Here is a 19,964-nt window from a genome sequence, read left to right as displayed (position 1 = left end):
ATATCACTGTTTCTTCTTCCCTCTCCTCCTCCCTTCTATTCTTACAGGATTGCACTGACAAAAACCCCCAATTTTGGGACAATATGCCTATTGATTTTTTGTCAATGGTTGGGTTTTTTAGGGGTGGGGGTGGTTTTATTGTGTGTATTTTGTTTTCTCTCCAGTTTCACCTCACTGTTGTTTCTCCCCTCGCTTTGTACAGGCCCTCAAACCAACCCAAAACTCTACCATATTTTGTCCAAACCCGAATCACTCATGGCATTATAGTTGACAAAAATAGAAAAGTAATGTATTTCTGGAAATGGTAATAGTGAATTTTTTAAGCTGGGGGAAAACAAGGGGAAAATGCCATGGCACGAGGAGAATTAAGAAATCCTGTACATCAGCTGCTAGCCAGATACCGCTTTGCTGGATTAGGAACCTCCTGTTTCTGCACCTAAGCAGCACTGTAAATGTTATGATCCTCTCCCCTCAGCTCATCAACCTGAAGGTCCAATCAATATTCACTTCAGTAGTATCTGCAGTATATCTGTAATAAAACTTTTTCCTCTAAACTTCTTCACACGCAAAACTAGGTCTCCGTTTCACAGACTGAGAACTCAATATGCAGTAAAGACTTCTTGTTAATCTATTTATCAAAAACCCACGAAACAATGCAAGTCCATAGTACTTGGGTGTTTGCCAGGAATATTATTCAGTACTACTATACTGAAGTCTGATTGATTTTGTATCTTAAATTATGTCATCAATTAAAGATAAAATGTCTGATTTGCAAGACACTGTCAATCATTTTCATTTGGCAAGTGATTTGTAAGACTTACCCTGTTACATTACAAAACTTACCCTGTTACATTACAAGGCATTTTTTAATTTTCACACACCCTGGAGTCTTTTCTTCTTTGCTGATTTTTTTCACTCTGTACTGTCGAATCTCTCGCACCAATGTATAAAAAGCATCCTCCACTCTCTGCATTGTAAAACACAACTCCTTAAAAACTGCTTCATTAACAATTGTGACATATTGGGACAGCCATGGCAGAGGAAAAAACCACAGCAAAACCACTGAAATTATGAGCTCTACTTGAGACAAGTATATGGGTGTCCATTTATATATTTAAAATGCTGAGCTTGCACATTTGCTACTTGATAAATACTTTTTAATGCAAGCAAAAGAGGCACGGCTCAAAGAATTTCTTGATTGCCTATTATTGTGAATAAGAATGGTCTTCCTCCACTGCATACCATGCTGAAAGTAACACCATTTGTGTTACTGAATCTTTTCAAACATTTTTGTGCGCATGGATGTATTTAGCAGGTACAAAACCTTACTGGATTGGTAACTGGAAGTTACTTATAAACGCAGTTAACCACCTATCTTCACTTCTTAGACAAAGCAAGAACCTGTTACTGTTTGGCCAGGCAAAGAAAAGTAAGCATGTTTGTATTCTGTTCTTTTATAAGATGATGTACTTTCTTTGCAAAAATCTGTGGAACAAACTAAGAAAATTTCCTAAGAGATTACAAAGAAGTAAAATCTAAGAATACTAATTTTGGGGCAATACTGTTTAAGCTACTTATTTTACAGAGCAAGCACTATGCTATTAGGTTTAGGAAAAGGGATATTTGAGTCATGGCAAAGTGCTTTTAAGAAGCACCTTAAGTATATTGTATTTTGGAGTAACTTTCAAAAGTAATTACTTATTGTAATCACAGAAATTATTCTTCCATGCAGAAAAAGCAACAAGTTCATTATTACCACGTTGAAGAGCTTGGTTCACATCAACGTACAAGGCACGTCTAATCTGTTCTCTCTAGGCCAGACTCAGGCAACCATGAGGAAGGTCCCATAACAACAACTCAGAGCAAACAGCCTGCGAAGTTCTGCTGCTCAGATTTTTTTCTCTGGTTGAGGAGAGCTCTTCATGTACTCCAAGGATGCCACAGTGCTAGGTGTTTTACTTCTCTGCTCTCACACCCTACCTTTCTGCAGCTCTGTGCTTAGGCTACTTGGAGATGAGGATACAATAAACATTAAAAAAAAAAAAGTATGGGGACTGAAGATATCTTTAAGTAAATACAAGATAGAGGTACAGCACCAGCTTTAAGTTATAGTATCTGTTAAACTGACTATATCTGTGCATAAACTTAAAAATTTTGATAAATTGGTGAAGATATTCTTTTTGTAACAAGATGCAAAACGTTTAGCTGCAGCTTTTAAAGAGGAGAGCAAATCTCTCCTCTGCCTTACTGTCAATCACATTACTCGTCTCCTCAGTCAGATCAACTGGGTTGTTAATACGAACTTATTATTTGCAAATAAAACCAGAACAGACTGATGATCATGTAAAACAGTACAACCATTTAAGCCTCAAAACTTTATTACTACCCAAATGCACAATCTGGGCTTGTATTTGGCAGGTTTTCCATCAATTATCTCTCCAACTCTTCTTTATATTACGCACCTAATAACAAAACTAGCTAACATTTACCGCCACGGTTACTGGGTCATTTTGCATTAACTGTGCCATAGGTTATCACATTTAAGACTCATTCTTAACACACTGCTGCTTATTTGAGGGTTCTTCTGAATTTAAAGACTAAATGAATTAGATTTATTTCTTGGATTGTATTTCTCTGGTACATACAGCATGCCCTGGTAGGATGTAGTGAAGCATTGACGAGGTGACAAGTCTTACATTCCAGGTCGGACAGTTTACAAAATGTAAAGGAAGCCATTAAAAACCAGCAAAACCCAAGTAAAGCTCATACTTTCATGTTTTCTTAGAAGGAATGGAAGTTTATTCCTGAAGAGGAAACAGTAGACGTTGATCAGCTGCTACGTGCCAAAGCACAGGCTGTAAAAGAATCAACATTTTGGCAAATCTACTGTTCTGCAGTACAAACACTTTATTTGATTATGGAGCTTTCATATGAGTAATTAGATAACAGTTCTTCAGTCAATGTTTATTGCCAACTTTCCCATCACCAATATGAGCTGTAATTTGCTTTAGGAATGCAGAGAGAGGAAGAGACACAGAGTGAGAAAAAAATTGCTACTACTGCCACCACCAAGAACAGCCTTATGAACCCTGTTGAAAGAAATTATTCTGAAAGAAAATCTGTACAGAGACACATTTGCTAATTTCATTAGCTCAAGGTGACATTTTAAAGAGCCAGGTGCCAGTCTTATAAACTTCAGAAGTCATTTCAATACCAATTTCTTTCAGGATTCTTCAGTATTTTTTCCTTAAATAAGCATGGACCATATATCTAAAATACGGATAACTAGTTCTTTTAGCTGTCAGATCTGGAAGCAAAAATATCCTTTGGCAGACACGAAAAACTTGAAAATCTAAGCAGCCCCAAGAACTCCGGACCCTGAGGCAGTGTTTTCAAAATGCTTTTGACTCCTAGGATACAGCCAAACATTCAATTTAAAATATGACTATGTGCAAAGAAAGACTATTTCACATTACCGACCAAAATACAAACGGGAGTTTTCACATGTTCTACTTCTGCAAACAGCACTTAAAGGAAACTAATGAAAGTTAGCCTTTACGTCTCAAGAGTGTTCTGTGTCCACCTTTATACATTTCATTAGAGTTGATCTCCTAAAACCAACTGTTGGACCAATAAAGTTATAACTATTCATGATGACACAAGCAAAAAGAATGCTACTCGTACATGAAAGCACTCACAACATAGAACTTTGTAGTCTTAAAGTCAGCTTAGCCAATATTGGAGAATACACAAACCTGCAAAAATCTACTAGCTCACCTAACATTCAGCTTATAGGTTAAGGCTCATGTTTTGCAGTCTCCAAAACTGACATAATACTTCCAAGGAGTGTCTGGAAACTGTTCCTGCAACTCGGCCACATGCAGAACCTCCACTAGTTTGGGGAGGGAGAGTGTGTCAAGCTGATTGTGTTGTTATCTTACAATGGTTAAATACCAGACATACATCAGTAAACTCATATTAAAGATTGAACAAAATAATGATTAAAGTTACAAAGTTCATCACTCCAAAGTTAAGAAGTGCCAGAATTACAGCTGTCTGTCCTACCTGAACTCCACCCACTGTGCACATGGATTTTTTTTTGCTGCACCTATTTATCTTTACATTAATAACAAACCTGTTTCCCCAGCATCCTGGAGTCATTCAGCACACAAACCAGATAACAGAATTTGTTTCAACACTATCAAATTTTTCTTTTTCTTGGGGCCTTGTTCTTGGGAAGGACTAAGCTTTTTTGGAAAAGTTGTACCTTACAACAGGCAAGTAACACGAAAAAACTCAACCTGCATTGTGAAGCCTGACAAAGTTATAACTAACTGAAAACGAAGTTTTAAAATGGAACTACATTAAAAATGGCTTGGAGTGAAACACATACAACATCATTAAACGGATCTGAAACTCCTACAAAAAAAATGGCAAACTGGTTCAAGCAAACTGTCCAAATTATCAGTTATTCATGAAACTTATTGAGATGTAGGAATGAAGTTCTGCAAATACCGCACTGATCACTTCATCGGACTAGCACAGGCTCTCAACTTACTTTCGTCACAAGTTTGGGGCCTAACCTATTGTACCATCAGACAGCTGAAATAACTACCATGCTTTTTTAACAGCATTCTTGTGATTTAGATCAGCTTCTTCACTAAACACTTAAAAAGTGTGTTTACGTTCTCAATGAGACCGAAGTCTTTCAGGAATCCTTTATTATGCTTCCAATAATGCCCATATCTGCTTTTCCTTTGAATTCGATACTAACAGGACAGTTGAAATGTTCTGAGAAAAACAAAATCCTACAGTCAAACCACATTTGGGGTACAGCCTTACAGCTTGTCCTTGCGTAACTCACAGGCAAGTGGAAGCCCAGTAAAGAATACAGGATGCACGCAGCCTTGGCAGGGATAAATCAAGTGTGCCTCATCTCTCACTGACACTACTGATAATCTTGGGAGCTATATGCTCATGTGGACAGGGAAGAACTGGAATTTAAAGCTTCTGTCAGACAGAAAAGCAAAAACAGCTATCAAAACAAACCTAAGAAATTCATACCCTTCTGCATAAGGATTGTGAAAGGATGAGTACAAGTGATGCAACATGCCTTACAAGGCCACCAGTATTGACACGTTTACATTTAGAAATAGAACTATCATCATTTTTCATAAATTCCATTATACTCATTTCAGTCAGTGATCTAATTAAAAAAATTAATAATTAATAATTTTGTATTGGCCAGGCATGGCAGGGCTGCTTGTAGGCGTAAAGTGCAGGTAGGGCAAGGAGAAAAAAAACCTTTGAAAACATATCATTCTATCAACATACTTTTATTAAAAGTGGCTATACAAAAGCGATATTTCCTCAAAGCCTGACACACTGTAAAACAGGCTGAACAAAGTAAAAGCTAGATGTTAGTACAAAATCACAGAATGTTCGGGGTTGGAAGGGACCTCTGGGGATCATCCAGTCCAACCCCCCTGCCAAAGCAGGGTCACCTACAGCAGGCTGCACAGGACCTTGTCCAGGCGGGTCTTGAATATCTCCAGAGAAGGAGACTCTACAACTTCCCTGGGCAACCTGCTCCAGGGCTCCATCACCCTCAGAGTGAAGAAGTTCTTCCTCATATTCAGACAGAACTTCCTATGCTTCAGTTTGTGCCCACTGCCCCTCGTCCTGTCGCTGGGCACCACTGAAAAGAGTCTGGCCTCATCCTCCTGACACCCACCCTTGAGATATTTATAAGCATTTATAAGGTCCCCTCTCAGCCTTCTCTTCTTCAGGCTGAACAAGCCCAGCTCCCTCAGCCTCTCCTCATAGGAGAGATGCTCCAGTCCCCTCATCATCCTCCTAGCCCTCTGCTGGACTCTCTCCAGTAGCTCCTCATCTTCCTTGAACTGGGGAGCCCAGAACTGGACACAGTACTCCAAATGGGGCCTCACTAGGGCAGAGCAGAGGGGAAGGAGAACCTCCCTCGACCTGCTGGCCACACTCCTCCTAATGCACCCCAGGATCCCATTGGCCTTCTTGGCAGCCAGGGCACACTGCTGGCTCATGGTTAACTTGTCATCCACGAGGACACCCAGGTCCCTCTCCGCAGAGCTGCTCTCCAGCAGGTCTGCACCAAGCCTGTACTGGTGCATGGGATTGTTCCTCCCCAGGTGCAGGACCCTGCACTTGCCCTTGCTGAACCTCATCAGGTTCCTCTCTGCCCAACTCTCCAGCCTGTCCAGGTCACGCTGAATGGCAGCACAGCCTGTCAGTGTATCCACCACTCCTCCCAGTTTTCTGTCATCAGCAAACTTGCTGAGGGTACACTCCGTCCCTTCATCCAGGTCATTGATGAATAAGCTGAACAAGACTGCGCCAAGTACTGACCCCTGGGGGACACTACTAGTTACAGGCCTCCAACTAGACTCAGCGCCACTGATGACAACCCTCTGAGTTCTGCCATTCAGCCAGTTCTCAATCCACCTCACTGACCACTCATCCAGCCCACACTTCCTGCACTTCCCTAGGAGGATGTTATGGGAGACCGTGTCAAAAGCCTTGCTTATGTCAAGGTAGACAACATCCACTGCTCTCCCCTCATCTACACCCAGCCAGTCATGCCACCATAGAAAACTATTAGATTGGTCAAGCATGATTTCCCCTTGGTGAATCCATGTTGACTACTCCTGATAAGCAAGTGCAGGAAGAGAAGGTTAATGATGACATCCAGAATGAGCTGCTCCATCATCTTTCCCAGGATGGAGGTGAGGCTGACCAACCTGTAGTTCCCTGGATCCTTTCTGAAGACAGGAGTGACACTGGCTTTCCTCCAGTCCTTGGGCACTTCTCCTGTCCTTGGGCACCTCTCCTGTCCTCCAGGACCTTTCTAAGATGGTGTGGAGGGCTCAGCAATGACATCTGCCAGCTCCCTCAGCACTCGTGGGTGCATTCCATCATGGCCCATGGATTTGTGGGTGTCCAGTTTGCTTAAATGATCCCTCACACAGTCCTCCTCAATCAAGAGAAGGTCATCCTTTCTCCAGGCTTCCTCTCTTACCTCCAAGGACTGGGATGCCCGAGGGCTGGCCTTAGCAGTGAAGACCGAGGGAAAGAAGGCATTCACTAACTCTGCTCTCTCTGTATCCTCTGTCACCAGGACACCCACCTCGTTCAGCAGCAGGCCCACCTTTTCCCTAGTCATCCGTTTGCTGCTCATGTACTTGAAGAAGCCATTCTTGTCGTCTTATACATCCTTTGCCAGATTTAGTTCCAGGTGGACTTTAGCCTTCCTCGTTGCACCCCTGCATGCTCTGACAACATTCCTGTACTCCTCCCAAGTGGCCTGTCCCTCTTTCCACATCCCACCGACCTTTCTCTTCGGTCTGAGTTCCTCTCCTTGCTCATCCATGCGGGTCTCCTGCCTCCTTTGCTAGATTTCTTACTCAGGGGGATGCACTGATCCTCAGCATGAAAGAAGTGATGCTTAAACAGCGATCAGCACTCTTGGACACCCCTACCTTCTAGAGCCCTGACCCACAGGACTCCAAGCAGGTCCTTGCAGAGGCCAAAGTCAACTCTCCTCAAGTCCAAGGTTTTGATCCTACTTATTGCCCTGCTTCCTCCGTGCAGGATCCTGAACTCCACCATCTCAACTGGAGCTGAGGCTGCCCCCAACCTTCACATCTTCAACCAGTCCCTCTTTGTTCATTAGTACAGGGTCCAGCAGCATGGCTCTTCTCCACCGCTTGCATCAAAAAGTTATCATCAGTGTTCTGCATGTGCCTGGCTGTGTGGTCTTTCCAGCATATGGCAGGGTGGTTGAAGTCCTCCAGGGCCTGTGACTGCGAGGCTACTTTCGGCTGTCTGTAGAAGGCCTCACCAACTTCGATTATTTCAAACCTCAACCGTAATTTCAGAGTTCTTGCCTTTTTATCCTAACATCTCAATGGCAGCCACTAACACAGGACCTTCCAAACAAGAACACTGTAATTATTATAGTCCGCTTACATGCCATGTTTTTCAGAACACTCTTGAGGCCTACTTTATTCTCAGTCATTAAAGTTGTGTAGTTCTGTTTTTTTAATCCTACCTTACAGAGACTTCCTCTACTGCCAAAAGTTAGCATTCCTTTGATTCCTCTGTAAAGCTTTACTAATTAGTCCAGGTTTCAACTTGTCAGAAACTTGGGTGGGTGTAGCAAATTTGCACTAATAAAATATTAATTCCTTATAACCAAAAATAACTGTCTACTGTCTATGAGGAAATTCTGCCAAATGATGCACTGAATCTATTTAGCAGTTACTTTAGGCAGTTACTCAAATTGCAGTATTCTGCTCTCATTTGCCTCCTTCTGCTATACCTGATGCCCGATTCATAGCTTGCACATAACACTTCTGATTATGCCAAGAGTGAGAGTTATTCGGCCACTCAGGTCTGATGTAATTTGTACTGATAGTAAGTCTTTACTCTTAAAAGAACAACCACAAATCAGCATTTTGAGAAAAGAATGCTTTCTTACAGAAATACAGAACCCGTTTCATCTGTATCTGTATAGCTTATCTTCTCACAAATACACAGACGTACCACTGCATGCACCTTTGTCCTACCAAACCTTGAGGGAAGCACTGGAAAGGACCCTAACGGCTGCCTCTTTCACCTATACCAGTGTGGTACAACGAACCAACAGTGAGCTCTAATGTCTTAAGAGTATCAGTTTACACAAGCAATTAATCCAGTAATTTCAAAACTGACTTACGGTCAATTGCTTAGCTACAAAAAGGCACACGAAGCACGTCCCACTAACTCTGAATCAACGCCTCAAAAATTCCCTTTCTTACTAATGAAAAGACTTAGAATAAACTAATTAGCTCTTTGTCTACTTAATGCTCTTGCTGAGGAAAAAAAAGCATTTCACCTCTAAGCAGAAGTGCTTTTTATTCTGTTAAAACCTATCACAACATTAGGCATGCTGCAATCACCTGACAGTGGAGAGCAATAGCAGGCCAGGTCTCATTCTTTGAGTTTGCACAACTGAAGCAAATCACTCCTTAATAAACAATTACCAGTTGTCAGTGAGTTGACAGAAAGGAGAGACACCACAAGAATACCCTGGAGAAATATATCTATTGATATGACCAAGCAGTTTGTCAATGACTAGAATAATTAACATTATGATAATTCAGATGGGAGTTCTGTATTTGTATCTGGTAAGTTTTGAGCTTTACCTGTCTTGTCTTTGCTGATGTTTCAATGAAGGGAATTCCATAACTTCTTGCTAAATCCTGAGCTTGTTTTGTGTCTACTGTTCTGGAAGGCAAATCACATTTGTTTCCTACTAGCACCATTGGGACATCTTCAGAGTCTTTAACTCTCTTTATTTGTTCCCTAAAAAGAAAAACAAAAAACCAGACACGCTGTATTTAACAGATTAATATTAATAGCTTATATGGTAGATTTTAAAACAACAACAACAAAAATTAACAGATTCCAACATCATTCTTTACATGAATTTACTCTGCATACACTATTAGAAGCCATCAAAAAATAAACTAGCCAATTCTGTCACCATCAAGTTTATAATCTTGTTTAACAAAATTAGGTTGACATTTTCAAACTACTACAGATTTTGATGTCATTACACTGTTTTCTTTTTTTTCTCTCTTTCAGTTTTTAACAGCTAATGCCAGAGCAAGGCTAAGAAGCTCTGGTATAAATCTTACTACTTACCTCTCATACTCCGCACTCGTAATACTCAATTTTCTAAGACAAAACACTGTCAAAAGCCCTATGCATGCCATCTCGATTTTGGTTTGTTTGTTTGCTGGGGATTTTTTTTCCTGTTTCTTTTTAATTAAAGACAGCATTACAAACTCTGCATTTAGACAGGTGTATTTAAACTTTGAAGACCACTGGTCTAGTTCTCTACAAAGAGAAACTTGGTAAGAGAGTCCTTTCAAACACCAGTTAAAAAGCATCTTGAAACACTAGTTAGAGGTACTGGTCAAGAATCTCAAATAACAATCATTAATTTCATTACTTTTGCCTTCCCAAATAATCTAGCAGTATGTTCCTTAATTTAGTCACCATTTTCAGTTACTCATTTATAAAGCCTTCAGCTTCAGTCTGCGAGGTCATGCACAGGTGTGCACACGCACAGTAGAAACTCCAGCATTCAACTCACAACATTCCCTGAAATCAACTGGGAAGGCCTTCATACGCGAATCTGCAACTCTCTCTTTAAAACGAAAAAGTCCACATAAAAATCTCTATGCTCCTTCTTCCCCTTACATCAGCATCTATCTTACCTTTCTCCTTTCTTCCTCTATAACCAGAGGAAACCCATTTGTAATAATCTGGTTAGATAATGAAGTGAAGTTTACATTTTTTGTGAGAGCAATAGATGTGTTCTTTAAATTTGTCATCCCTGCTGTGCTCTTAACTGTTTTGTTTTGAAGTTACCAGTACCAATACATTCAATTAGAACATTTTATATATAATGGAATTTATACAAAGGTGGGCTAGCTCAGTTTAAATATAAAAAAGCAACAGTCCTGAAAGAAAGCACCCACATTCTCAATACTGATCTCTCCCTGGGTTACTATGCAGCAGTTTTGCACCTCTTCTTTGAAACAGTACTCCCCTGATCCCACAGCTGCTCCAGGGAGATGAGCCAGCAGTAAACTATTCCTGTAGGTAGGCATCTACCTGTTTAGCTGCTCACATCAGCACATGACACAACCAAGTGAGCTGACTTGCTGGCATACAGGAGAAAATGAAACTATGCCATCAGGGCAGGTGCACCCTCTGACTTTGATTACCTTCAACTGTCACAGTATCCCACCTTAAATAAGGAACTGTAACTTCTATTTGTAACAAAAATGTGCAACTTCAGCTTAGGAGCAGATGTTGGGTTTGTGGGCAATGTTGATAGCAAAACACTCCCCCACCATACAGCAACATAAATCTGACAGCATTATAAATGCCTAACTATGAATAGCTTAACGTTGCCTTCTAACAGAATACCCAAGGAGAATTCAGTATAATAGCGAGCTACTCGGTTATAAATCTAGTATGGTAATCATGAGAGACTGCTTCTATTTCTATGTTAGTGTAGCTGACAAAGAAAGCGTAAGTTGAAACTTTTTAATTAATTATTAAAAAAAAAAGAATGTAAAGAAACTAGTGACAGGTTGTTTTTTAGCAGTCATTGTAGAACTCTGATTTTGTGCAGGTCTGCCCTTCTTAGGCATCAGGGCACACACATGTTACTCTTCTAGTAACACTCCACAGGTATTTCCCCTCCACCCCCAGAAGAAAAGGTAACAACTGACATTATTGTCTGTACAACTTCAACTGCGTAAGTTTTTCCATCTTAGCACACAATTTTATCTATGGAACGGGCAGAGTGTACCTTTAGATAAGTATTCACTATGAACAAGCAGAATACTACGTCACATTAGTTTATACCAGAAGAGCTTTCAGGTATTTTGTCTGCCTAACTTGCAAACGAGGCAGCAGATTTTCAGATTACCAAAAATTCCAGACCTACAAATGCACAAATAAGTTGCAATATTGCTAATTTGCAAATTTCCCCTTAGATGCTATTTCATAAGCGATCACTCTATCATCGAGCGGAAGAGCAAGCAACGCATCCACCTGATACAAGAGTTAGTTGATTATCTTTCAATATACACACCTATAATGGTGAATATCTTCAAAAGACTTTGTATTGTTTATAGCAAATACACACAGGAAGCCTTCCCCTGTTCTCATATATTGGTCCCTCATTGCACTGTATTCTTCTTGACCTGCTGTATCAAGAATATCCAAGAGACAGGTTTCTCCATCAATTACTACCTGCTTCCTGTAGGAATCCTAAAGAAAGAAAAAAACATAAACCTTGGTTAAACACAAACAAGTAAAATTTTGAACACCTATAGCTCTGGAGATACAGACAGGCAAGTGACAGTAGGAAAACAGTATCCTGTATTTACGTGTATACAGTAACCCAGGAGGGGAAAGAGCACTGAAAGGGCACGTTATCTGCATTCTGAATCTTCAGTAACTGACAGTGCACGTGTGCACACAGAGAAGAGGACAGCGTTCTTATTTTGCACAAAAAGACAAAAAGTACAAATTGGATCCAGATCAAAAGCATCTCCCCTTTGTCTCTGTTCATAGAAGAACATAAGAAACCTGCAATCCTGAATTTTAAAGTTTTGACTTTGCGTAAGCTTACTCAATTTATCAATTTTTTTTGAAAAGTGAAATTTGACCTTCATTATATGGATGTTTACGAAAGCACTGTGCCACAACAACATAAAAAATAATAAAATAGAAAGAGTTCACTAGTAAGACGACTCTAAAAATCTATGCCACTGAAAAGAAGGTAAAGCATAAAAAGCCTTCAGACACGGAGTCATATAAAAGCCCAGATGGACTGGTTCACAGAGATGTTGGAACAAATTATTTCAATGCTATCAATTCAAAGTTTTCAGGTCACTGATTCAAGTGACTAAAATCTGTACGAAGTCCCAAAAAACTAGGTATTCATGCCTATATCACAGCTCTTTTTTGTTCTAGACTTCTACTATGAGTACACAGCTTTAGCGATAAGAACATAAGCACTACTTTCCCAATAACTATTTTCTATAAACAGCTATATATTCAAAATAAAACCATGTCAACAAGCTTTAAAAACAGGTCATTAAGCAGTGCCATAAATTATTCTCAGTAAACAATACTTGCAACAAACAAAAGGTATAAACACAAAATCTTGGTGTTCAGATCCCTTTGCTAGAGATTAACACAATATTGCTATCGTTCTTTTTAGCACTATACAGAAGTGAACCTAAGCTACTGGGAAGGGAATTAAAGAATTAAAGCTGCAATTCTAGGCAACAGCAAGATGAATTTCAGAATGACCTTCCTTCGTTTGTACCCATTTTAAGGCACAGTACACCTACTCCTGTGCACTTTCTATTTGTATTTTTATAAAAGGCTCTCTCCTTTCCTGTTGCTCACACTAAAAAACAAGCTGGAGATAATTGTATGGAATCAGTATCTTAAACTAAACAGACTCTGTAATCTCACATTTATCTCGAGCCTGGATGACATTTAACAGTATCAGGTAAAAGAATATTGACTGTTTACCTTAAAAGTTTACCTCCAACATGATTTTGGAAATATTTGTTTCACAGAAGTGCAAATTCAGTGTTCAAGTGAGAAGCAGACAACTTTAGAAATATATAAGCCATGTTTAAATATTGATACAGCTGAGACAAATACACAAGCTCCAAAGTGTTTTAAAATAAGGTTAATAATTCTATCTCATTGCTTAAAGGAAAAAAACACTAAAAAAAATCCCCAGAGGATGCATCTTTTCTCCAAGTCACTTAAATTCAATAGCAGATCCCCCATGTTCTATGATACCTTTATCACAGTTCACACAGTGAAGTCCTAGTAAAACTTCTATCATTATACCAGGCATATTTACAAAGCTTTCATTTTCTCTTCTTGCAATTTGACTGCTAGTTTAAAAATATGAAACACAGTTCTTGAAAAGCCTGTATTATTCCTTCACATCTTGGCACTTCAAAAGAAGAGAAATTCCCCTCAAGTGAGCTCTAAACAAAAGCTTTAAGTAATTGTCAAAGAAAATCATTTATAAGAGAAAAGAAAGTCACTTTTAAGACCTGCTGGCTTTAGCATGCCTCCATGTTAGCAACAGCAGTAAAGATGCACCAGCACAAAGCACAGCACAGGTACAAAAAGAAGGAATGCTTTGAGACAATAGTTGTTTTGCCCACTTCTGGAAAGAAAATTTTGCCACTAACTACAAAGGGGGTATGAGGTGAAAGGAAAGGACTGTCCTGGGAGGAAAAATTCAAGCTTATGATTTCCTTCCAAGCTACTGCAATAATAAACACTTAGCTTTTTTGGTCCCCCCCCGCGAAACATCAAGCGTGACAAATCACATTTGTCACTACAGGAAAGAAAACTGAAGCACCACACTAAAAGCTCAGGCTACTGGGAACGCACCGCCATCACAGTGAATACCAGTGTAAACATATCCAAGATCAAATTTTGTTTATTCGAGTGTTACCATACTGTAAAAAATTATCAAGTCCTGCAAAACAGAATGCAGGACGTAACAAAAAGTTATGCCATAGTACCATAGTGGTGACACAGTACTTGAGGCACTTCTGCTTCAAAATGCAAATACAGAATCCAAATGGCTAGACTCCCCTTCAACAACAACAAAACCGACCTTCTAATCAATAAATTTATTAATTTATAAAAATCCAGTCGCTTTACTGCAGGCTTGCAGTAATGAATGCAATGGAAGGAACAACGAAGAAACATCCAGTACAAGGCTATTAAGTAAAACCAAAATGCACACTATAAGTTAATTTCAAAGCAGTACCTGACTCAAATATGAATTTGCAATTATTCCCCCCATACAGACTCAGAAAATCTATATTAAAAAGTTTTAATTTCATTAATCACTTAACCCGCTTTTACTAGCCTTTCACAAGCCATAAAAATCATCATGAATTATGCTAAGGGAGTAATAATCCCATCTGTTCGCAAGCACTGATAAGAAAACACGCTGCAAAATCTCAGCTATATGCTACATATGGAATTTATCTAAAAAAACCCCACTGCTTAACAAGTCCCACCTAAGTGAGTAACTATTATTTTGTAAAAATCCATTACGCCAGTGGTTTAATGTTAAAATATCACAGCTACTAAGACTAAGCTATTACTAAATACTGGTGGAAGTTTCACAGGCATATAGGTCATTTAAGAACAGAGACTTAAATATCAGTATTCCTAAATCAGCTGAGGGATTTTGCTAATCCAATTGAAAAACCTCTGACAGGCAACTAGCAAAGCTGTTCTTTCTCTAGGACATTTAAAAGATGACATATATTTAGCACTAAAAACATGGTGAAGCTGTCAAAAAAATAAAGGTAAAAAATAAAAATTGTATTATCACACAAGCTATCACAAAGGAAGATTTAACAAACCTCGGCCAGAAGAGGGCACTAGTCCAAGCGCTCTGCGTACTAGGCCAGATTTACCAGGGTTAGCACACGTATGGTTAGAACCACCACTTAAAATTACTTAGCTATAAATCTGTGCTTGGACATCTACTTCAGCTAACACATGAAACTCTGAAACACATATAAAGCGTAAACATTTGAATAACAGTAGCCATCCAAACATGCTCTCGCTTTAATTCCTCCTCCTGCCCCCCGTCACCTGCTATGGTCAGATACATGCAAACAAAATACTCCAGCAGGCCATGAAACGACATTTTCCAAACAAGTTATTTGTTCAATCATTAAGTCTATTCCACTGAAAACAGCAACAACATTAACACTATAAATGCATCTGTGATTAAGTAACGTGTATTTTTTTCTCTCCAACTGCATCACGTCTTCGCAACATGAGAATTTTGGAAGTGTTAAATTTAATTCTGTTCATCACAGGAAAGATTTAAAATTATTCAATAACTGTGTAGTCATGCAATCCGCTGCAGATAACAAACACTGAACTCTTTTCTCTGTCGACCCCAAAATATGTAGCCTGGCTATTTATCTGCGAGGGAAAAAAAATTAGTATTTGGCAACAGCCATATGGCAATCAAGGAAACGGTAGTAAGTGAGAAACAATAGTAGTGACACTACTGGACCATCTTAACTGTTATTATTTACCAGTTAAAACAACTTTAGCCTTATTTCCTCATACAGCACAAAAAATACTCTGCAGCTATTGTCGTTTGATCCGCCCCTACCACCACAACTGCGTCTATACAGGAAGCAGAACCACGCAACCCTTCTCAGCTGAACGGCATCCCGCCCGGGGATCACTGGAAGCGTGCAGACCCGATTACAAGCCCACTCTCTGCAACCTATTTGCCACTCCAAATCACAGACCACTCTTACTGTAACTGAATTATTTCTTCCCTACAGGCTTACCTACATGATTATTCTATACCACTGTGAGCGCACACCAGGTGATTTACCCACCTCAGTAGGAAGACACAGTCTCCACCCTCAAGGTCTCAGAATTTACAAGACAAAAATGGTAACCGGTACTCAGATAAGAGCTTGCAGGAGTTGCAGAAGAGTAATGATCTTGCAAGCGGTAAGTTGTGGATGATGGTAAAAACCCATTAGGTTAAAGGTTTCTTTCTGTCAGAAGAACATACAGATTCTGGACCATACCACAGTGTTACAGTCACCCTGCACACTACTAAGTAAAAGCCACAGTTCTGGGATTTTAGGTTCTTTCTATAAGGAACTGTATCTTTGTTTTATTATTTTATATCAAAATGTATTTGGTACTCCTCAAAATACTCAGCTTCTTGATGCTCAAAATCCCTCAAGTAATTTAGGAATGCCAGCATTTAAGTTTTTGTGTTCCTAAGTTGTTCACACAGCTCCAGCTTTATATGACAACTTAGAATCATAGAATGGTTTGGGTTAGAAGGGACCTTAAAGATCATCTGGTACCAACCCCCCTGCCATGAGCAGGGACATATTCCACTAGACCAGGTTGCTCAGAGCTCCATCGAACTTCTAACACAGAATATCCATAGTACTTTTTGCAATGCATACACACACACCTGTAACCCAAGAGAAACCCAGGTGATTATGAACAAGTATTACAAACACCAGCAGCCTCCAAAGTTCCTTTTGCGGGAAAGAGCAAAATCCCGTTTTGTTTTTTCTTCGCAATGAGTTTTATACGTTTTCTGGCTTTTTAAGCATGTTTTGGGTTGTCGTTGTTTTAAGATTTCACATCTTAGTAATTGAAAGAGCTGCTCTCCCAGTACAAGTCACACACTCTTCCTCTCTCCATATGTCTATTCACAAAACCTTCTACGAGCACACAGGAGGTTAACTGGCCATGCAACAGAGAGACAAGATGACACACAGGCACGTTAAGGTAAACTCAAACTCGAGCCAACACATCTCTCTCTCAGGGACATTACCTCAGGCCTGTACTCTGCTGAAGTAAGGCAGCTTCCTACCACCCCAGGGTACTGGCTCCTTTTGCTTATGTCTACCTGAAAATGCCTACACAGCCATTTTCCAAGTCACCATTTTAAACCTAGATTTAAATCCCTGTGATTCCTTCAAGCGAGCTTGGAAGTGCCTCATTGTATAAACACATAAATGAAGTCATGAGCTACAGAACTTCAGTACTGGGAACACAAAAATCTTGGGTAAATTACAGCATCATTTCTCTTCTCAGACAGTCTGAGGCTATTAAATCAAATGATCCACAGGAGATTTCAGACAACACTAGTATTTTTCTTATATTTAAAAGACAGACCTTCCTTGCCTACTCATTAAAAACCTTTAAAATAGCGCAACTTTTAAAGCTTAAATACAGCTTCAGATTTCGAGGAACTGTGCCGTGTATTTGAAAGAATCCACTACAGCAGCTACCTTGTAACATTTTTTTCTACATACAGAAACAGGCACTGGTGTGTTTAAAAAAATAAAATAAACTAAAATCAGGCTCCAAATTTTTGCTTCACTCACCGTAACATTCCAGGACACATTTCTCACCATGTGAAACAGACCCTAATGACAGGAGCTGAGAAAGCTTGGCATATACATTTCAGAACTACAAATTTACCTTCTTGATATCAAAAAGGAAGGTCACATTTAAGAGGTTGCATGGAAAGCCATGAAGAGCATTGCCAAGCATTTTCAAGCTAATTTGGCAAATACTTTCGGTGCTGAGATCCTAAAAACACGCCTCCAAATGGTCCAACAAAACATGGCAATTAACTTTAACGGATCAAAACTGTTAATTTTTTACTGCAGCCGTTCCGCAGCCAGATCAAGCAGCACAGCTATTTCCTCTCCAACGCTGGTCCGATGCTGACCATTATCTTTGAGCTCGTTTTCTTATAAAGCCTTGTTCTACGTTTTTGTGGTAACTCTCCAAAAGCAAACAACTACCATTATCACTGATAATCTCTCTTCACAAAAAGCTCAAGATGAAATTGTTTACCTCTATTGTAGGGTCATATTCATCCACAAAGTGATTCTGAATTAGCTGTATTGTCAAGGCACTCTTGCCTACACCACCAGCTCCAACGACAACAAGTTTATATTCTGTCATTTTTTAGCAGACCTGATGACAAAGAAACCAACATTAAGCAGAAGGAGTCAGGCTCCGACTAACGAGGATGCTGTTGGTGCGTTCTCATTCAGCGTCACGTTCCTTTACTATTACCGGAAAGCAACTCCCTCCCTGAAAGACAAGACAAAAAGCGATGAGGGAACGCTGTTTCTCAAACAAAATCATACATAGGAAACGCAGCGCAGGCACTTGGCTGAGAGGCACCGGTTACGGAGTGACAGAAAAGCGAGGATACGCTAAATTCTGCAGCAGGTCAGAGAGCATTTCTCGCCAGGCGAGGAGATTCCATCCCCTGCTGCTTTCTCCCACAGCCCCGGCGAGTCCAGGAGACCGCCCGGGTTTTTACCAACGCCGGGCCAAGCCCAGCGCCCCTGGGGCTGAACCGCAGGGCCGGGAACCCGCCTCCAGCGACGGGCCGGGCGCGGCTGCCAGCACGGCTTCACCTGACGGCTCCACAGCTCCGCTTTTTTTTTTTTCCCGGGCGAGCCCAGCGCGGCCGCCCGCCCAGCTGGGCCGCGGGAACCCCCCACCCTCCCCGGGGCTCGGGGTGCCGCTGCCCGCCCCGCCCCGGCTCCCCCTCAGCCAGCGCCACGGCGCGGCCGACGAAACTTTCCGGCCCGGCCCGGCGCCCCGGCCCCGCGGCACGGGGGTTTTAAGGATCGGGGGGGGGCCGGGGGAATGTGTATATGAGGAAAAGGGGAGGGGTGCCGGGGGTGACTCGGCCTAAGCCGCCGGGCTCCCGGAGGGCGTTGGCCACCTGTCCCGCCGCGGCCACCGCCCGCGCCGCGGGGAGGGACGGCGGAGGGGCAGGCGGAGGCTGCTCCGGGGGATGCCGGCGGAAGGGAAGCCGGGCAGGGCGGCAGCAGGACGGGCGCCGGGAGGCGGACCCCGCCCGGTTACCGGCCCTTCTGCCGCTCCGCGGGGCGACGCCGGGAGGAAGAAGGGGATCGGTGGAAAAGGGGGGGGAGGGGGCCGCACCGCTTCCCCCCGCCCCACCTCGAAGGGAAAGCGGGAGGGGGGGGAGAAAGCAAGCGCGGCGGCTCCTGCCGGCTCAGCGCGGTGGGGATAGGCGGGTACCTGCCTGGCGCTGCCGCGGGAGCACGCCGGCGCCTCCCTCGCCCGCCCCGCCGCGGCGGCCGCTCCGCGTCCCTTCCCGTCCCGGTCTGAAATGGCGGGGGACGGGGAGGGCTGGGGCTGGGGCTGGAGCTGCCGAGGGAGCCGAGCGCCGAGAGGGCGGATGGCCGGCCGGGCGGGCGGGAGCGATCGATGCGCTCAGCGCTCCACTGCCCCTTGCGGCAGCCGTGGCCCCTCCCTCGTCCTCCTGGCGCTCCTCCCGCGGCGGGCGGGGGGGGGCGATGCGGCTGGAGGAGTGCGGGGGGGGGGGGGGGAGGGAAGGGGTCGGGGTCTCTCGCGGCGGAGCAGCGGGGCACGGCGCGGACATGTCAGCCGAGGCCCTGCGGAACGGCAGCCAAACGGCTGGCGCTCGTTTCGAAGCAAAACACCGGGCTTTGTTAGGAGCTACCGGGATGCGAAAGTTCATAAACACAGGGGGTTTTTTTGGAAGGAAGTAATTGCATAGTGAAGCCTGTTTCCAAGGCCAAAAAGCATAATTCCCTGTAATTTAGAGGCTTTAATGTGTTCATTAATATACCACAGTGTCCTTTATGCGCCTGTGTTGCATCCCAAGCAGTAAGATTTTTCCGAAGCCCATTGCCAGGTCCCGGATGAGGGTAGTGAACCTTGTCCCGAACAGAGCTCATTCTGAGGGCAACTCCAGCGACGTCGACCGGCTCAGA

At 42.1% G+C, this 19,964-nt stretch overlaps 1 protein-coding gene across 4 annotated transcripts in view; it reads right to left on the bottom strand.

The window, feature by feature from the left end:
* The window catches only part of KRAS (KRAS proto-oncogene, GTPase), a 29,359-nt gene extending 9,965 nt beyond the window's left edge, over positions 1–19,394 (bottom strand). The window contains exons 1-4 of one of the 4 annotated variants that reach the window (XM_075439435.1): positions 19,246–19,394; positions 18,037–18,279; positions 11,693–11,871; positions 9,222–9,381 (exon numbers count right to left, since the gene is read on the bottom strand). In XM_075439435.1, coding sequence (XP_075295550.1) covers positions 9,222–9,381; positions 11,693–11,871; positions 18,037–18,147 — 450 coding nt within the window. In that variant the 5' untranslated portion in view covers positions 18,148–18,279; positions 19,246–19,394. The remainder of the gene's footprint in view (positions 1–9,221; positions 9,382–11,692; positions 11,872–18,036; positions 18,280–19,245) is intronic. The other 3 variants (XM_075439441.1, XM_075439450.1, XM_075439460.1) reach the window with 3 other exon arrangements.
* Positions 19,395–19,964: the final 570 nt, after the last annotated feature.

The sequence above is a fragment of the Opisthocomus hoazin genome, chromosome 1, assembly GCF_030867145.1.
Source record: "Opisthocomus hoazin isolate bOpiHoa1 chromosome 1, bOpiHoa1.hap1, whole genome shotgun sequence".
NCBI classification, from domain to species: domain Eukaryota; kingdom Metazoa; phylum Chordata; class Aves; order Opisthocomiformes; family Opisthocomidae; genus Opisthocomus; species Opisthocomus hoazin.
Note: the sequence above shows the minus strand (reverse complement) of the source record. Positions and strands in the feature narration are given on the sequence as shown.